The sequence below is a fragment of the Mirounga leonina genome, unplaced genomic scaffold (genome assembly GCF_011800145.1).
Source record: "Mirounga leonina isolate KUSES-001 unplaced genomic scaffold, KU_Mleo_1.0 Mir_95, whole genome shotgun sequence".
In the NCBI taxonomy this organism is placed as follows: domain Eukaryota; kingdom Metazoa; phylum Chordata; class Mammalia; order Carnivora; family Phocidae; genus Mirounga; species Mirounga leonina.
In genome coordinates, this window is record NW_023270865.1 from 711,734 (window position 1) to 726,465 (window position 14,732).

Consider the following 14,732-nt stretch of genomic DNA (forward strand, 5'->3'; position numbering starts at 1 on the left):
CACACCCGTGCTCACACCTGTCACACCCGTGCTCACACCTGTCACACTCGGGTGGGCCAGCCCGAGCCCAGTATCTCTGTGACAGGTTCAGTGATGACATAGCCTGCATGACCGGGAGGCGGCCTGGTCTCTACTGGAGGCTGACCTGGAAGGTTGTCAGCCCGCTGCTGCTGCTGAGCATCTTCGTGGCCTACATAGCTGTCCTGGCCTGGACACCGCTGAGCTACAGGGCCTGGAACACCCAATACGTAGGTCCTCCGGGGGTTGCTAGGAGGCACCTCGGGCCCGGCCTGGTCCTTCCCTGGTGCCATCCATGGCCCAGATGACATCCTAAGTGACCCTGTGGGCCGCCAGACCTCCAGGGTCCCCTGGGGGCAGCAAAGCCAACCCTGGCAGGGACCTTGGGCAAGGCCTCAGTGGCAGGAGGACCAGAGCAGTTTCCAGGTCCCAGGAGCAGCTCACCCAGGGATGTGGCCTCGAGCCACACTTCCCACGTGCTGCGGGGCTGGCCTGCAAATGCCCACTCCTGGTCTGAGTCAGGGAAGGGGTGTAGGGTGCATGTCACCAGGCTGCCACTGAGCGTGGTCAGAAGAGAGGGGGTGCAGCTCAGTCCCTGCTGCTGGCCCTTGTCCACTGGGCTGTGCTCTGAGCTGCGGGGGCCCCGCCACCCTGCTACCCAGTGGGCCCCCCAAACCTTACCTGTGCTGCTGCCCCTTCTCGGGAGCAGTTCCAAGTCCTCCTCAGAAAGGGGACTGGCCCCATCAGCAGCGGTGGGTGAAGGAGGAATGGCGCCATACTTCTCAAGAATTTTCATGAATACTGTCCTATCACGTTCACACACTGGTGCCTCACGTTGACCTCAAAAGAGGTGCCTCAAGTCGGGTGGGTGGTGTCACCCCCTCTTACAGAAATGGGAGTGGGGCACGGGGCCCAACCTGCCCCACAGGCCAAGCCAAGGCAGCCCCCGAGGCCGTGCGGCCCCTCAGGGTGGTGGGAGGCACTCTGTAGAATGCCCCGAATCCCAGGCTTGTGTCTCAGAGCCCCAGCCCCACCCCTGAGAGGCTCAGCCCCAAACCCGAACCTTCAGGGCCCCGTTTCCTAACTGCCAGCACCCACCGTGGACTTATTGAACCCTGCTGCTTCATTTCAGGAAGAGGCAGGGTGAGGCTGGCCCACGCCGCTTAGTCCCTACGGCCAAGGGTCAGCCTCACCTGCCCCTCCCCCCAAGGCTCACCTGTGACCTCCTGTCCTTACAGGCACGGTTCCCTTCACGGCAGGAGAAGTCCTACCCGGGCTGGGTGCAGACCACGTGCGTCCTCCTGTGCTTCCTGCCCTCGCTGTGGGTCCCAGCTGTGGCACTGGTCCAGCTGCTCGCCAAGCGCAGACGGAAGCAGGACCCCTGGCAGGACAGGTGCCTGAAGCTGCAGGACAGAGGGGCCAGCTGAGGGCCGGGCGGGGGGGGGGGGGGGCAGGGCAGGGACGACCAGCCTGTGTGCCACTTGCTCACAGAGAGCGGGACCCCATTACACACTTGGTCCAGACCCTGACCTGGAGCTGCTGCTTCCCAACGCCACTGCACTCCGCAGACCCTGCCCCTGGCACAGCCCAGCTCCGTCAGCACGGGGCACGCTGTCCCTCCAGATGGGAGAGAGCCTGGGGTCCAGCCCCCGGGGCCCTGCCCTCTGCGGCACAGCACGGAGCTGTCTGGGGCCTGGACGCTGCGCCCAGCTAGTCCATCTGTGGGCAGAAGGGCAGGCGGGCCCAGAGGCCCAGGGGTCAGCAGGGCAGCCTCCGAGGAGGCTCACATCCACGCCCGCTGCAGCTGGGGGCTGGCGTCACCAGAGCTGAGGGACTCTGAAGGGTGATCTCCAAGGGAAAGTGGAGGCTGTCCTCTCGGAGAGCCGGAAGGGAAGCCCCTTTCTGTGCTGAGAGCACTCGGGCATGGGCAGGCTCTGCTGGGACCTGTACTGACCCTCTCAGGCAGCAGGAGCCCGGGTCTGTGTCGAGGCCCAGGCCTGGGCAACCCCGTGTGCGGGAATCCTCACCGCACCTGCAGCCTGCCCACTCCCGCCCCGGGACGGGTACCCCCTGCGTGAGCACAGGCAGGGGCTGGGGCTTGGCCAGCATCACCACGCGCTGGCACTCTCCTGACCTCACTGCTGAGAAACACCACTCTTTGTTTTTTAAAAATTTTCTCAGAGACTCAAACATGGGTCAAGAAGGTACAAAAAGGCTAATTCTCAGATTCCTACCATCTCCAAAGGAGGGCTGTCACTCACTCCACACCAAGCTCTCCCGCAGCCTCAGTGGAGGGGTGCCTCCTCACCCAGCTCCACCTGCCCTCCTGCGCACCCCTCCCTCCCCACTCCTCCATCCGTCCATCCATCCATCTCCTCCCTCCTCTCCCTCCCCCCCACCATCCAACCATTTCCTCCCTCTCTGCCTCCTCCCTCCCTCCCTCCCTCCCTCCATCCACCATCTCCTCCCTGCCCCCCTCCATCCTCTCTCCCTCCTCCGTGAACCAGGGGTCAGGTCTAGGGTGTGGGCCCCGACACACAGGCTTGCTTCTGACTTGCCACTGGAGCCCGTGTATGCCCTTCATGCTGCTGGGATCAGACCCTGCGAAGACCCAGCGACCACTAATCCCCAGCGAGACAGACGCTGTCCAGGGTGCTGAAAACCCCCGGAGGAGCCCGGTCCCGGCGTGCCTGGTGGGGCTGTCCTGGTCACAGGCAGCCCAGACCCCAGGAAACAGAAGCGCCTGCACTACTGTGTGCTAAGAGGAGCTGGGTATTAAAACGGAGTTAGCCCAAGAGCGCCCCCGAAGTGTGCCCCAAGCCCCATGGACAGGGTGGGTTCTGCACTTCAGCCCCATGCTCCGACACCCTTGGCTCGTGGCCCCTTCCTCCACTGAAAAGCCAGCAAGGCCAGTGAGTTTCTCACCCGTGTCTCTCCGACACCCTCTCTTCACCCTGTGATGACCCTGGGTGCACCTGGATAATTCAGGATGAACTCCCCATCTCAAGGTCAACTGACTAGCTACCTAATCCCACCTGGACCTATAATTCCCCTTGGCCATGTCAAGTAGTACTCCCAGGTTCTGGGATCAGGACGTGGGTGCCTTTGCGGGGGTCATTATTCCACCTCTCACAGAGCCCTGGCAATTCTGAGCCCACCCAGGTTTGGCAAGCCCTTTAGTGTGAGCACCCGTGTGTCCAGGTGCAAGCACACGCCTGGGGGATGGCGGGTGGGGGAGGGGCAGGAACTGGGGCTGGGCGGCGGGGCGTAATCACTCAGCACTTTGGGAGGTCCAGGGGGCACCATCTGTGCCTCCTCTTAAACCACTCATCTTGAGCTCCACCCGCTGCCTACACTTCCGCAGAACACATCCGTAAATGAGCTTTCTAACGTGCAGCTTAGATCAAGGAAACCCCGGAAAACTAGGTGTTTTCCTTTGCTTTAAAAATCTTATTTTCACGTTTCACCTGGAGGAGGTTTGGCCGTGCACATACTGGTTTTAAGGAGATGAACCAGAGTTTTCAGTGAGTTGAGCCTGACCAAGCACCCCGTCTTTTCAACGGTTTAACACTTCAGTAAGAATACGCGATCCTGAGTATAATGCCGACAGAATGCCTCTACCAGAGAAGCAAGACTCTGGAGCTCTTGGAGGACAGATGGCTGAGCGGCTGACCTCTAGGGTCTGGTCTGTGATGGAAATGCCAGGAACGGGCCCGTGGGCATGTGAGCAGGCGGGAGCCAATGGTGGGTCAGCTCGGGCGCCTGGTGTGGGGTCCCGGCGGTGTCCCCGCGGTTCTGTCGGCCCCAGCAGGGCAGGTCAGTCCTCCCTCTGGTTATGACAGCGCGGGCACCACTGCAGCCGGGCTGGCATGTGGGTTGGGCGGGGCCTAGTTCTGCACTGCTCAGCTCGGGTGCCTTTATGGCCCGCTCCGTGGACTTGGGTCTGCCATAAACGTGTCAGCTCAGTCCCTGGGACATTCTGCACAGCAACAGTAAACAAGGCAATATCCATAAACCCTGACAGGAGACGCACTTGCGCCCTGAAAATTTCGGCTGCATTAGCACCACCCCCATCCAAGGCACACTGGATGGCATCCCGCCACACGTCATGTGGCCCCATCAGAGACATCCCGGAAGGAAGCCTTCCCGCTATCACAGGGGACAGGGCAGACGGCCAGCTCCCTGACGGGGCCCTTTCTTCACAGGCTACACCCCCTTTGGGCTGCTCCCCTCCTGCTCTTTGTGCATCCTTCCAGGTCTTCCCATTTGCTCAAGGACGTCTGTCCAGCACCCTGCATGGCCCCCCCATGCACACCACAGCCCCGGCTGGTGGTCTGGATGGGTATGCGAGTGTCCCCCGCACATGGGCTCATCCTCAACCACAACCAAGCCAGGGCAGAGCTCGGCCTGTCATCCTGACAAAGCCTGCAGCTGCATGCACAGCACATTCTGTCCGGGGCACCTCAAAGGGGCTACTAGGTGAGGCTCTGGCCAGGGAGGCCAAGGGCCCTAAGCGGGCCTCTTGACCCTCCACGAACTTTGGCCACTTCCCTGGTGGCCGTCCCCCACAACCTTGTCCTCTACCCACCTCCAAGCTCCTAACCCTGACCTTGGAGTCACCACTGTCTGCTGCGTCCCTGGGGCCGCTGCTCAGGACAGCCCATCCTCCCTGCGGGGGAAGGGTTCTCAGCGTGGGGTCCCCCACCCCACCAGCAGCACCTGGAACTCCCTAGAAGTGCGAACCCCAGGCCCTTCCCCAGATTTGCTGAAGCAGAAGTCTGTTGGCGGGGGGGACACCTTTGCTGTTCAAGCCCCCAAAATAGCTTAGGCTGACATCCGCCATCTCATCTCCCAGGTCACCCGTGAGCCCCCTGCCTCTCCCAAAAAGTTGCCGGGGCCACCCTTCTGCTGCCCAATCAGGCTGACCCCCTCTTGCCACAACCTGTGGGGCCTCAGTCCCCGAGATCCTCAATCTAGCCCCCGCCAGAGCCGTGACCTGTGACCCTGAGTACCACACCCAAACCTGGCCCTTGCTGCGGCCTCTGCTGTCCCCCAGCCTGGGGGGCTCCCAGGTGCGAGAGCAGGATCCCCGCCGGCTGCCCCGCTCAAGCAGCTCCGCCTGCAGAGCCCATCCCCACACCTGCTCCAGGCCCAAGTGCTGCTGCTGAGGCGTCTGCTCGCCACGAGCACGGCGCCGGAGTTCAGCTAAACAGGAATGAAGCAACCCTACCGTGGTCAGGATGCAGCATGGGGGAGGGGCAGGGCCATCCCTGGGAGTCCCCAGGTGATGGAGGGGACAGATGGGTGCAGGTGGGCAGGCACATCCACCTGCCCAGGTCCAGAACACAGAAGCAGGAGACCAACAGCCCGGGGCGGTGGGGGGTGGGCAGGGCTGGACGTGGGGCAGCGAGCTACCACCTACCTCCCAAACCCCTGTATCACGCCCCCACTGCCCACTCCAAGGAACTCTCCAGAAGGAGATCACCTGGACACTGTGAAGCCAGAGAAATGTGCTTAGGAGGGAATCCAGTGTTCTGGGCCTCAGGCCCTTGCTGCCCACACCCTTCCAGAGTCCACAGTAGGGCCAGAGTTAGCTGTAGACAGGGTGGGTGCTGGGCAGGGCCTTCTGGCCCACTGCCCAGCTGCACCTGCCCTGGGGGGGTGCCCTTTCCCAATTCCCCCTCCCGCCCTCACATCCCTGCCCCAGGAAGACCCCTGGGATCCCCCCCAGGCCAAGGACCCCGCACTTCACGTGTGGACACAGGCGCGGGTGTAATTATGGAAAATGGTATGCATGCCTCACGCAGGATGCGTTTTAATACAAACATGGGAAAATGGAAGCCTCTAAGAGTAAAGGCTTGGTGTGTTCCTTCCATGGCTCCCCAGGAGTTACCGGGGGCAGCAGGTCCAGTGGGGGAGGCCATGCAGAGGAGTGCCACCAGGATGACCCAGGGCCACTGTGTGCAGAGCAGGGACCAGCGGGGAAAAGTCAGAAGTGGGGGTGGCGGCAGGTGGGGTGGGCCAGACACTCAGGCTCCAGGAGGCCAGAGCGGGGTGTGGGGGGCACAGGGCGAGGTCCCAAGGATGGGCGGGGATGGGTCTAGAACAGCTGACTGGACCTTAGCTTCTGGGAAAAGCTCAACGGGACACAGACTTTGGATGCGGCGCGGGGACGGCCAGGGGCGGGCAGGGACAGTGCAGGCCTGGACAGGTAGTGGGAAAGAGCCACACCCACTACCGAGCACGCTCAGGGACACGTGTGCAGACTGGGGCAGTCCCCAGCGGGGGTGACAAAGGTCCAGACAGACTGGACACGCCAGCCCGGTGCTCCTGCCTGCCCCCTCCTGGCGGCCAGTGGCTGAAGGACACAACCCCGATCACAAGAGGGTGCTGGGTGGGCTCTCCTCCCCGAGGACATGGGGGCTGACTTCTGCTGGGGGCGCCGGCCAGCAGCTCAAGTCTCAGGGTCTCAGGGGAGAAAGGGCTGAGACCTGAAGGTGAACCAACCCATCCCACCGCGTGAAGGCACACGGACTGGGGCTCAGGGGCCCTGGAGGCCACTCTGGGCTGGGAGGGCCAGTCGTCAGTCCAAAATGGTCTTGAAGTCTGCGGTCAGGCCGGGGTCAGCCGCTGCCTCCAGGGCGGCCAGCGTCACCCTCGGGAGCTGCCGGCATAGGTGTGCTTTGGCTGTAAGAGGACGAGTGACATCAGAATGCCCGGGACGAAGCCGACCTTCACCACGGCCTCGGGACTCCGCTGAGGGCCAGGCAGGCGAAGTCTATGCACTGAGCGCCTGCCCGCAGGCCAGGCTCCGGGTGCCTGGTGCGGCGGGCAGGAGGGACTTGCTGCTGGGGGTCCCTCTGCCCGTGTAGGGGCTGCCAGGGCAGAGGCCTGGGGACTTGGGTTGGGGGTGTAGAGGACACCCAGGCTAGCGGGGTGGAGGGAGCGGGGCCTTGACCTCTCCCCACAGACAGGAGGTGAGGTGTGCAGAGGTAGAGTGACCGGGCGGGCGTGCCAGGCTCTGGGCTGAGAGAGCCCGCGACCCCAGGGCACCTGCACCCCATCCCTTGGGGGCTCCTGGACCCACCCACCGCCATTCAGACACGGGGGAGCCCAGACACTGCTCAGGCACGCACACAGCAGGACAGGGCCCTGCACCTGCACAAAGGGGTGCTCACACTTACCTGCCCGGAGAGCCCCCAGAAGACACCTGTAGGTGCCCCCGTGACGGGCCAGCTTGAGCAGGAAGGCGTGGAAGCACAGCCACCGTGCGGCCTCAGAAGGAAACGGGCCGGAGGCGCCCTTGGCCCCCAGGGACATCCCTGGGGGGACACAAGGACAGGCTAAGGCCCCGCCCAGAAAGACCACATGCTCCAATGTGCCCGATGCTGCCTGGGGTCCCTGCCCCGCCCCCCACAAGCCCAGGAGCAGGGGCAGAGGCTGGGGGGCAGACGGGCAATTTTGTTTCAAGGTCAGCCCCAACACAGGCTTGGGGATCCATGAAGGCTGGAGCTTTGTTCCCCTTCTCAGAAGCAACTCCCACAAAACGGAAGTAACCAGGACCCTAGGGACACAGCATCGCCCGAGCTGCAGACCGGCCAGGTGCTTGCGGGACGGAGCTGTGGGGAGTGGGGACGGGGACACGCGGGGGGAAGGCCGGGCTGGGGACGGGCATGGGGCACAGCCCCCTCCCCACTGCTGGCCTGCATTTGTGCACGAGGCCGAGGGCCCCGAGGGGAGGGGCGCCAACATGCCCAAGCCTGACAGGGGAGCTCCCCGAGTGCACGGCCGAGCTGTGTTGGAAGCGTGCAGGGGAGCATCCCGCGCATTCGCTGCACTACAGGGGACCCCTCAAAACCCCCCCGCCGTGCCCAGGTTCCCACCCACGCACACCTGTGTTCCTGGCTTTCAGGTGGGAGTAGCAGTGTGACGCGGTGTCCGAGATGACACGGAGGAAGAAGGAGGGGTTCTTCCTCACTGGCTGGTTGAACGGGAACTGGAGCACACATGCGTGGAACCTGGCGAAGGGATGCTTTGTGAGAGGAGAGCCCCCTGGCTGGGACGCGTGCACGCACGTGTGTGTGCACGCATGTGTGTGTGTGCACGTGTCCCTGTGTGTGCATGTTCGCATGTGCACGTGTCCCCATGTGTCTCTGTGTGCACACGTGTCTGTGTGTGCACGTCCGTGTGTGTGCATGTTCGCGTGTGCACGTGTCCCCATGCATCTGTGTGTGCACGCATGTGTCTGTGTGTGCACATGTCCCTGTGTGCATGTTCACATGTGCATGTGTCCCCATGTGTCTGTGTGCATGCATGTGAGTGCATGTGCACACGTGGCACGTTCATGGTCCACACGCGTGTGCACACGTGTCCCTATGTGACCGCATGTGCACGGGACCGCACAACAGCCCCTCCCCAGGTACCTCATGCCCCTGGCCTCACCGACCACCCACGCCCCTTCTGGAGTAATGTGCCCGTGTGTCACCCTGCCAGCAACCTGCCTTCACACGCACGATAACCCTACTGAGGCGGGAAGTACTCCCCCACCTGTGGAGACCAGAGGCAGGTTTGGAAACAGCGCACGCACCACTCCAGGTCACACAGACTCGCCCAGGCCCTACACGGATGCCTGGCCCCTTGTCCGCCCCACGGCTCACGTGTCCATCTGTCCTGACTGTGACTGCAAGTTAGCAGCTCCCCTGAGTGGCCGGGGGGCAGGTCTCCCTTGTGAACCAGGGCAAAGCCCGGCTTTGTGTCCCCGCGGCCAACACGGCCTGAGGTGGAAGGGACCCCTCCCCCAAGAGCTGTAGGAAGGGACAAGCACCAGAGGGCCCCACGGCTGCCCAGCCACGCCCGTCCTCAGCAGGGCGACCCAGAGCCATCCAGGGGCTGAGAACGTTCCAGAAGCACACGGGGCCTCAGACGTTCCCATTAGTGGGGAGGGAATGGCTGCTGGGCTGTTTGGGGGCCACATCCCACCACCCCTTTCTGGGGGACATCAGAGGGCCACGACCCTCACCTGTACCCGCCTGATCCTCTGCTCTCGGGGACCCAAGCCCTGTGGTGTCTGCCTTCCACCCCCACACGCGGGCTGCCCGCACCTGCCTCGTGTCCCCGGCCCCTGCGAGGTCCTGGGTCAGTGCTCAGGAGTGGGGACATCCCAGGCCACACTGGCCACCCACCACTGCCTGATGACAAGACGGACACCCCCGCCCACGCGAGGTGTATGTACGCACACACACACGAAGCTGCAGCGTCCGCGGCTGAAAACTTGGCAAATACCTCATCCTTATAAGCTGGGACACAGGAGGGCAGGGCGCTCTCCCAGGCCGAGGGAGGGCTGGGGACACGGTGGGCCTGTGGCTGTGGCCGTGTGGCCGGGGAACCCACCTGTAGGCCTGCAGCAGGAATATCTTGTAAACGTTTGTATAAACCGTGTGGACGCTGTTCACCTGGGTCACAAAGAAAGAGAAACGCCGCAAATACATCTGGATTTTAGACTTCTGTCTTACTTCATCACCAGGTCAAAGGGAGGCAGAAGGCAGCGGCCCTGGGTGGTGGCGGCAGGGGCTGCTGGTGGGAAGGACAGGCAGGGAGGGGCGAGGAGGCGGGCGCCAAGCAGCTCCAGGGCTGAGCCCCAACGCCTTGGACCCCACCGTGGGGAGGCGCCCGGCGCCCGGAATGAGGGGCTCAGGTGGGGGGGGAGGGCATTCGCATCCGTGCACATGCTTACACACGCACGCACACACGTGCACGCACACAAACACCTGTATGCTTGGCGCACGCGTGCCGTAAACCACACAGGCCGTGCGGGTACGAGTTGGCCCGCGGGCACCTGTCGGCCGTGCGCTCACCTGCAGATCCAGAAACAAAGCGCAGCACTTTAGCCGCAAGACCGCAAACAGCTTGCGCCGCATGTTCCTCCCGGGCTTGGCGCCCTGGCTGAAGGTGAGGCTCGAGCGGATGGAGGTCTGGGCGTAGCTGCGGGACAGAGCAGGAGGCCCTGAGCTGCGAGTCCTCCTGGCGGCAGCCAGCCTGCCCGCCCGCCCGCCCACGCTGTCAAATCTGCACCCTGATCACACCTCACAGGTGTGCGTCCGCCCACGCCCGGGCCACAGGCGGTGGGAGCAGAGAGCACGGGGGACTCAGACGGGGTGCGGCCCTCACGCACCACACACATCTGGGTCAGTCTGGGTCACGTACACGTTCATTTGTTAGTGACAAACAGCACAGAGCACCAATAAAATCTACGGGATTCAACCAAATGCGTTGATCACACGGCCAACACACGCCTGACTGGGTGCCTTCCTGGGAGAGGGTCCGAGCTGGGTGGGGTCTCCTCAGGCTCAGCGGGGCAGCTCTGGCCACACGGGGCCTTCAGGCCACAGCCCGGAGGGCTTCTCGCAGGAGGAGGCCGCCCCACCCACAGCCTGACCCTGTGGACGAGGCTGACATGGTCTCAAGGTGGGAAACACGTAAGACACGGGAAGTGGGAGGAGAGTCGCCCGCTCAGCACCAGCAACACCAGTGGGCGCCCCAACCACGCCGCATCCCGGCACCTACGCACCCGAAATGCCCCCGTGACCCGTGTAGTCTGTGGCCGGGGAGGTATTCCTCAGCACCAGCTTCAAACACGCTAACCTCGAAAGCAACTTTTCATCTCATTGAGTGTTTTTTGACAGCAATTTCAAGGGCAGAATAGTTTCTTCCGGGTGAGGCATGACATCCACCCGGCCGCAGAGGTGGGTTTCGTTAGCTGCCCAAACAAACAGTCAAGCAAAATCTCTGATGATGTCCGTGATTTTTGTTCCCTGAGGACAGATTTTTGGAAGTGCAGTTACTGGGAAAATGTATGAATGTTTCAAGAACTTTAGTACAAATTTGCTGCTTTCCAGAGAAGTCGCTGCGTTTGCCTAGCGCTCAGAAACGTGCCCACGTGCCCGGGCCTGACGGGAGCGTGGGCGCCTGGGACGGGGGCTTCTCTGGCCGGTGGGCAGAGCCTGGCGGAATCCCCTCCACACGCTGCCCCCTCTCCTCCCTGGCGGCATCCACCGCAGCATCACTACAAGCCTCCGTGTCCAACCTCTGCAGAGCTCAGTGCACGGACAGGAGGTCCTGGAGCCAGGCCCGGGTTTGAATCCTGCGTCCCATGCAGCTGGGTGACCGGGGGCAGGTCCCTCGTCTGCGCCGAAAGGACACATCTGAGAAGTGGCAGCGGGCCCCACCTACCGGGCTTGGCGAGGCCACTCGTGCTTAGAGACACGGCTACCGTCTGCCCGCAGGCTTCAGGCTCCTAGGTGCTCAGAGCCGCTCGCTGCTTCCTTTCCGGTCTGCCAGTCCTGCTCACTCCTCCCCTGCGCCAGGTCAGAGGACTTTCATCCACCTGTTTTCTGAGTCCTCCTGCTCTGTCCCTGCTGTTTTGTTCCCGAGCACGCCCAGAACTCGCTCCTGGGTGCGCCGTGACACAAAGCTTGAGGTGCGCTGGCTGCTCCTAGTTGGTTTTCTCAACCAGGTGTCCTCCCCTCACTCCCACCCGCGCAGCACGGCAAACTCGCTCATGCTCGCGAGGGCAGCCCCGGCACTCTGGCCGTCTTGCCTGAACTGGGGTTTGGGGAGGACTCGGAAGTCCCCAAGACAAGCCCGCCTCGCCACTGTCCTTTCCAGGACGGTTCTCCTGCCCCTCGTGTCTCCTCCCCCTCGTGCTCACTCCTCCCCCTGCACAGGACACCTTGTGGGGTTCCAGGCGCCTCTGCCTCCGCAGCTGAGCCCTAGGGCTGCACCCATGAACAGGCTCGTGCTGAGAGGTCCTGTGGAAGCATGGCTGCCCACGCGCTCTCGGGCATTGTCATCACCCAGCCAGAGTCACCTGGAATGGCGGTCCCTGTCCCCCAAACGGCCACAGCTTCTTGGGGAGCAGACAGTGGTGGGTGGGCCGTTCATGACCAACAGGTGTGGTCGGGGCCGGACGGCAAGGGAGGGCTGGAAGCTGGGGAGTCAGAGTCGAGTCCCAAGGATGAGACCAACCAAAGATGGGGGCGGTGGGTGGCAGGGGCAGGAAAGGGGCCTGGGCTTCGCACGCGGAAGCACAGACGTGGATCCATATGGGGAGGTGGGGGCAGCAAAGCGGGCTGGGAGAGCGGAAAGCGCACCATGGAAACAAACTGGGAGCGTTCAAGCCAGGACAGTGGAGTCCCTGACTAGCGAAGGGAAGACCCACCCTCCAGCACGACTGTGGAATCAGTATTTCGTGTTCATACAAGAGCAGGTTCCTGCATCCACGTCTGTCCTGAGCTGTGTCTGGGCCAAGCCCGAGGTTGGGCTGGGGGCTCTCAGGCTCAGGGGAAACTGGCCATGAGGGGCTGCACTGAGTCCCCAAGCCCACATGTTACAGCCCTAACCCATGTGACTGTGTGTGGGAACAGGGTCTGTAAGAAGCAATTAAGACTAAGGTCATAGTGGGCCCTGACCCAACAGCACTGATGTCCTTGGAGGAAGAGAGACGCCAGACATGCCTGAACGCAGAAGGACGTGAGGACACAGGGAGACCACGATGAACACCACGAGGAGAACCAACCCTGCCCACAGGCGGATCTCGGACTCACAGCCTCCACGAAGTGAGAACAGAAAGTCCGGCGAGCCGTTGGTCTGCGGTATTGTTCGCACAGCCCAAGCTCACCAGGACAGGGTCCCACATACCGCATCCACGGCAGGCGCCGTGCACCACAGCCCTGCTCCCCAGGGAGGCCACAGTGTGCGATTCGGGGTTGCCCCCGTCCTAAGGAGCTTGTGTCCAGCAGGTCCCCAAACCTCTGACCTCAGATCTACACAGTGTCCCTGCGGAACACACCAGTGACCCCCCAAATCTCCGGCACAAATTCCTCTTACCAAAAAAGCCCAGAAAACTGCTCGCCTAGTGAGTGCGCTCAATCCCAAGGAGGATGTGTTGCCACCCCCGTCTGGACTGGACGCCGGGCACCCCTGACGTGTGACCCACCCGTCACACGCGGAGACGGGAACGTCCACTCGCGGGCGCACTCACCTGGAGTAGTCGCAGGACACCTCCAGGGTCCGGGTGTCCAGCAGCAAGCCACACCACGGGAACAGGGAGTGGGCCGGCAGCTGCAGGGGGGCCGCGCTGCCCGGGGCAATGTCCTCCACGGGGAAGTTCACTGCTGTCTTCTGCAAGTTGGCCGTGCAGCCGTACTCAGGAACGCCCCTGACCAGCGTCCTGAAGCAGAGAGACCAAGTCAGCCACCGGGAGGAGAGGGGGACACCGCCGGGGGCTCATTCAGTGCCACGGCCACGGGCGCTGAGCCGGAGCCACGGGCACGGCGGCGGGCGTGGGTGCTGCCCTGGGGACTGGGCTGCCTCCCCAGAGGCCCCTTGGAAGTTGGGGCACGCGCTGCACAAGCAGGAACAGAAACGAGGCCACGAGCGAGCTCGTGAGGCTCCCCTTTCTTCCCGTAGGCCACGTGGGAGGGACGTCTGCCTGGTTGCTAGAGGGTGGTGCTACGAGGCCTGGGGGCCACATGGGGGTTGGTTATTTTGCCAGAATTAAATTGGGCACGTGGGGTCCTCAGCGCCATCCCTCCCAGGCCCCAGGAGTCTTCCTTTCAAGTGTGCTTTTCCAGGGAAGGAGAAAGTCATAAACCGAGGGGTGTTTGCTCTAGTTGCTGGCTGTCCTTGGACAAACCCGTCGCCCCAAGCCTGCCCGCGGGGGAGTCCCAGGGCTCAGAGGGACCGAGAGTCCAGTGGGTGTGCCCTAGGGCCACCGTCCACACAGCAGCCCGCATAGGACGCCCTTAAATGTAGATTCATCTCGCGAGGGGGGAAATGTTACCCCGCGGCGAGTCAGGTCAGCTGCTCATGGGCATCAGGAGTGCCGTGGAGACGCGCGCGTGGGGCCCTCACCTGAGAAAGGCCTGCGCTTGCGTCAGGTGAGGCGTGACCAGCAGGAAGTCGTCCACCAGACGCAGGAGCACCCTGCAAGGGGACAGATGCGCCGGGTGCTGCAGCAAAAGGGCCCGAACGTCCAAGAACCTTAAATATCCTAGTTCACGAGGACAAGGATAAAGTAACTTTCTGCAAGGAATCTAGACAAAGGCTTACACTCCTCATGGGACGTGGCTGCAGCCGGGGACGCACGGGCGGGGGTGCAGCCGTGGGTCCGAAGCCCGTGGAAACGCGCTCAGGCCCTGGTCATGCCAGCTGCCACTTCTACGCCTACACTCAAGACCCGCTCACTACCTCCCACGTGACCTGACACAAAGCCACGAGTATGGCACCGTCCACACACCGAGGACCCGAGACGCAAGGTGGGGCACAAGCTAGTCCACACACACACCCCCCATGAGGGATCCATACCCGTCCTGCTGGATTCCAGGAAACAACCTGCTCTCCATGTCCCCATAGCACAGACTGCACAGCAGCGTGGACAGGATGGAGCCCTGAGGGATCCCCTGGCACTGGACATATGACCTGGGGGGTAGGACACGGGTAGAAGCAGGCCCCGGCAGACCTCGCGTTACAGACACACGTGCGTGCAGACCACGCACGTGGACCATGCATGCATGGAGACATACCGCACACAGACCATGCACATAGACTACACACGCATGGAGACCACGCACGCACACCACGCATGCATGGACCCATTTTTATAAAGGTCACGCAGACCACACAGACATGCAGACCACACACGCAGACCACACACA

General features: G+C 62.9%; 2 protein-coding genes across 2 annotated transcripts in view; one reads left to right on the forward strand and one right to left on the reverse strand.

Annotated features, from left to right (window-relative positions):
• SLC6A18 (solute carrier family 6 member 18) overlaps window positions 1-1,445 on the forward strand; it is a 15,276-nt gene extending 13,831 nt beyond the window's left edge. Inside the window, exons 11-12 of the mRNA XM_034998791.1 lie at window positions 86-248; window positions 1,257-1,445. Coding sequence (XP_034854682.1) covers window positions 86-248; window positions 1,257-1,445 — 352 coding nt within the window. The remainder of the gene's footprint in view (window positions 1-85; window positions 249-1,256) is intronic.
• Window positions 1,446-5,921: 4,476 nt separating this feature from the next.
• Window positions 5,922-14,732, reverse strand: part of TERT (telomerase reverse transcriptase) — a 21,635-nt gene continuing 12,824 nt past the window's right edge. The window contains exons 9-16 of the mRNA XM_034998792.1: window positions 14,383-14,496; window positions 13,930-14,001; window positions 13,058-13,246; window positions 9,873-9,999; window positions 9,409-9,470; window positions 7,912-8,036; window positions 7,203-7,340; window positions 5,922-6,705 (exon numbers count right to left, since the gene is read on the reverse strand). Coding sequence (XP_034854683.1) covers window positions 6,602-6,705; window positions 7,203-7,340; window positions 7,912-8,036; window positions 9,409-9,470; window positions 9,873-9,999; window positions 13,058-13,246; window positions 13,930-14,001; window positions 14,383-14,496 — 931 coding nt within the window. The 3' untranslated portion in view covers window positions 5,922-6,601. The remainder of the gene's footprint in view (window positions 6,706-7,202; window positions 7,341-7,911; window positions 8,037-9,408; window positions 9,471-9,872; window positions 10,000-13,057; window positions 13,247-13,929; window positions 14,002-14,382; window positions 14,497-14,732) is intronic.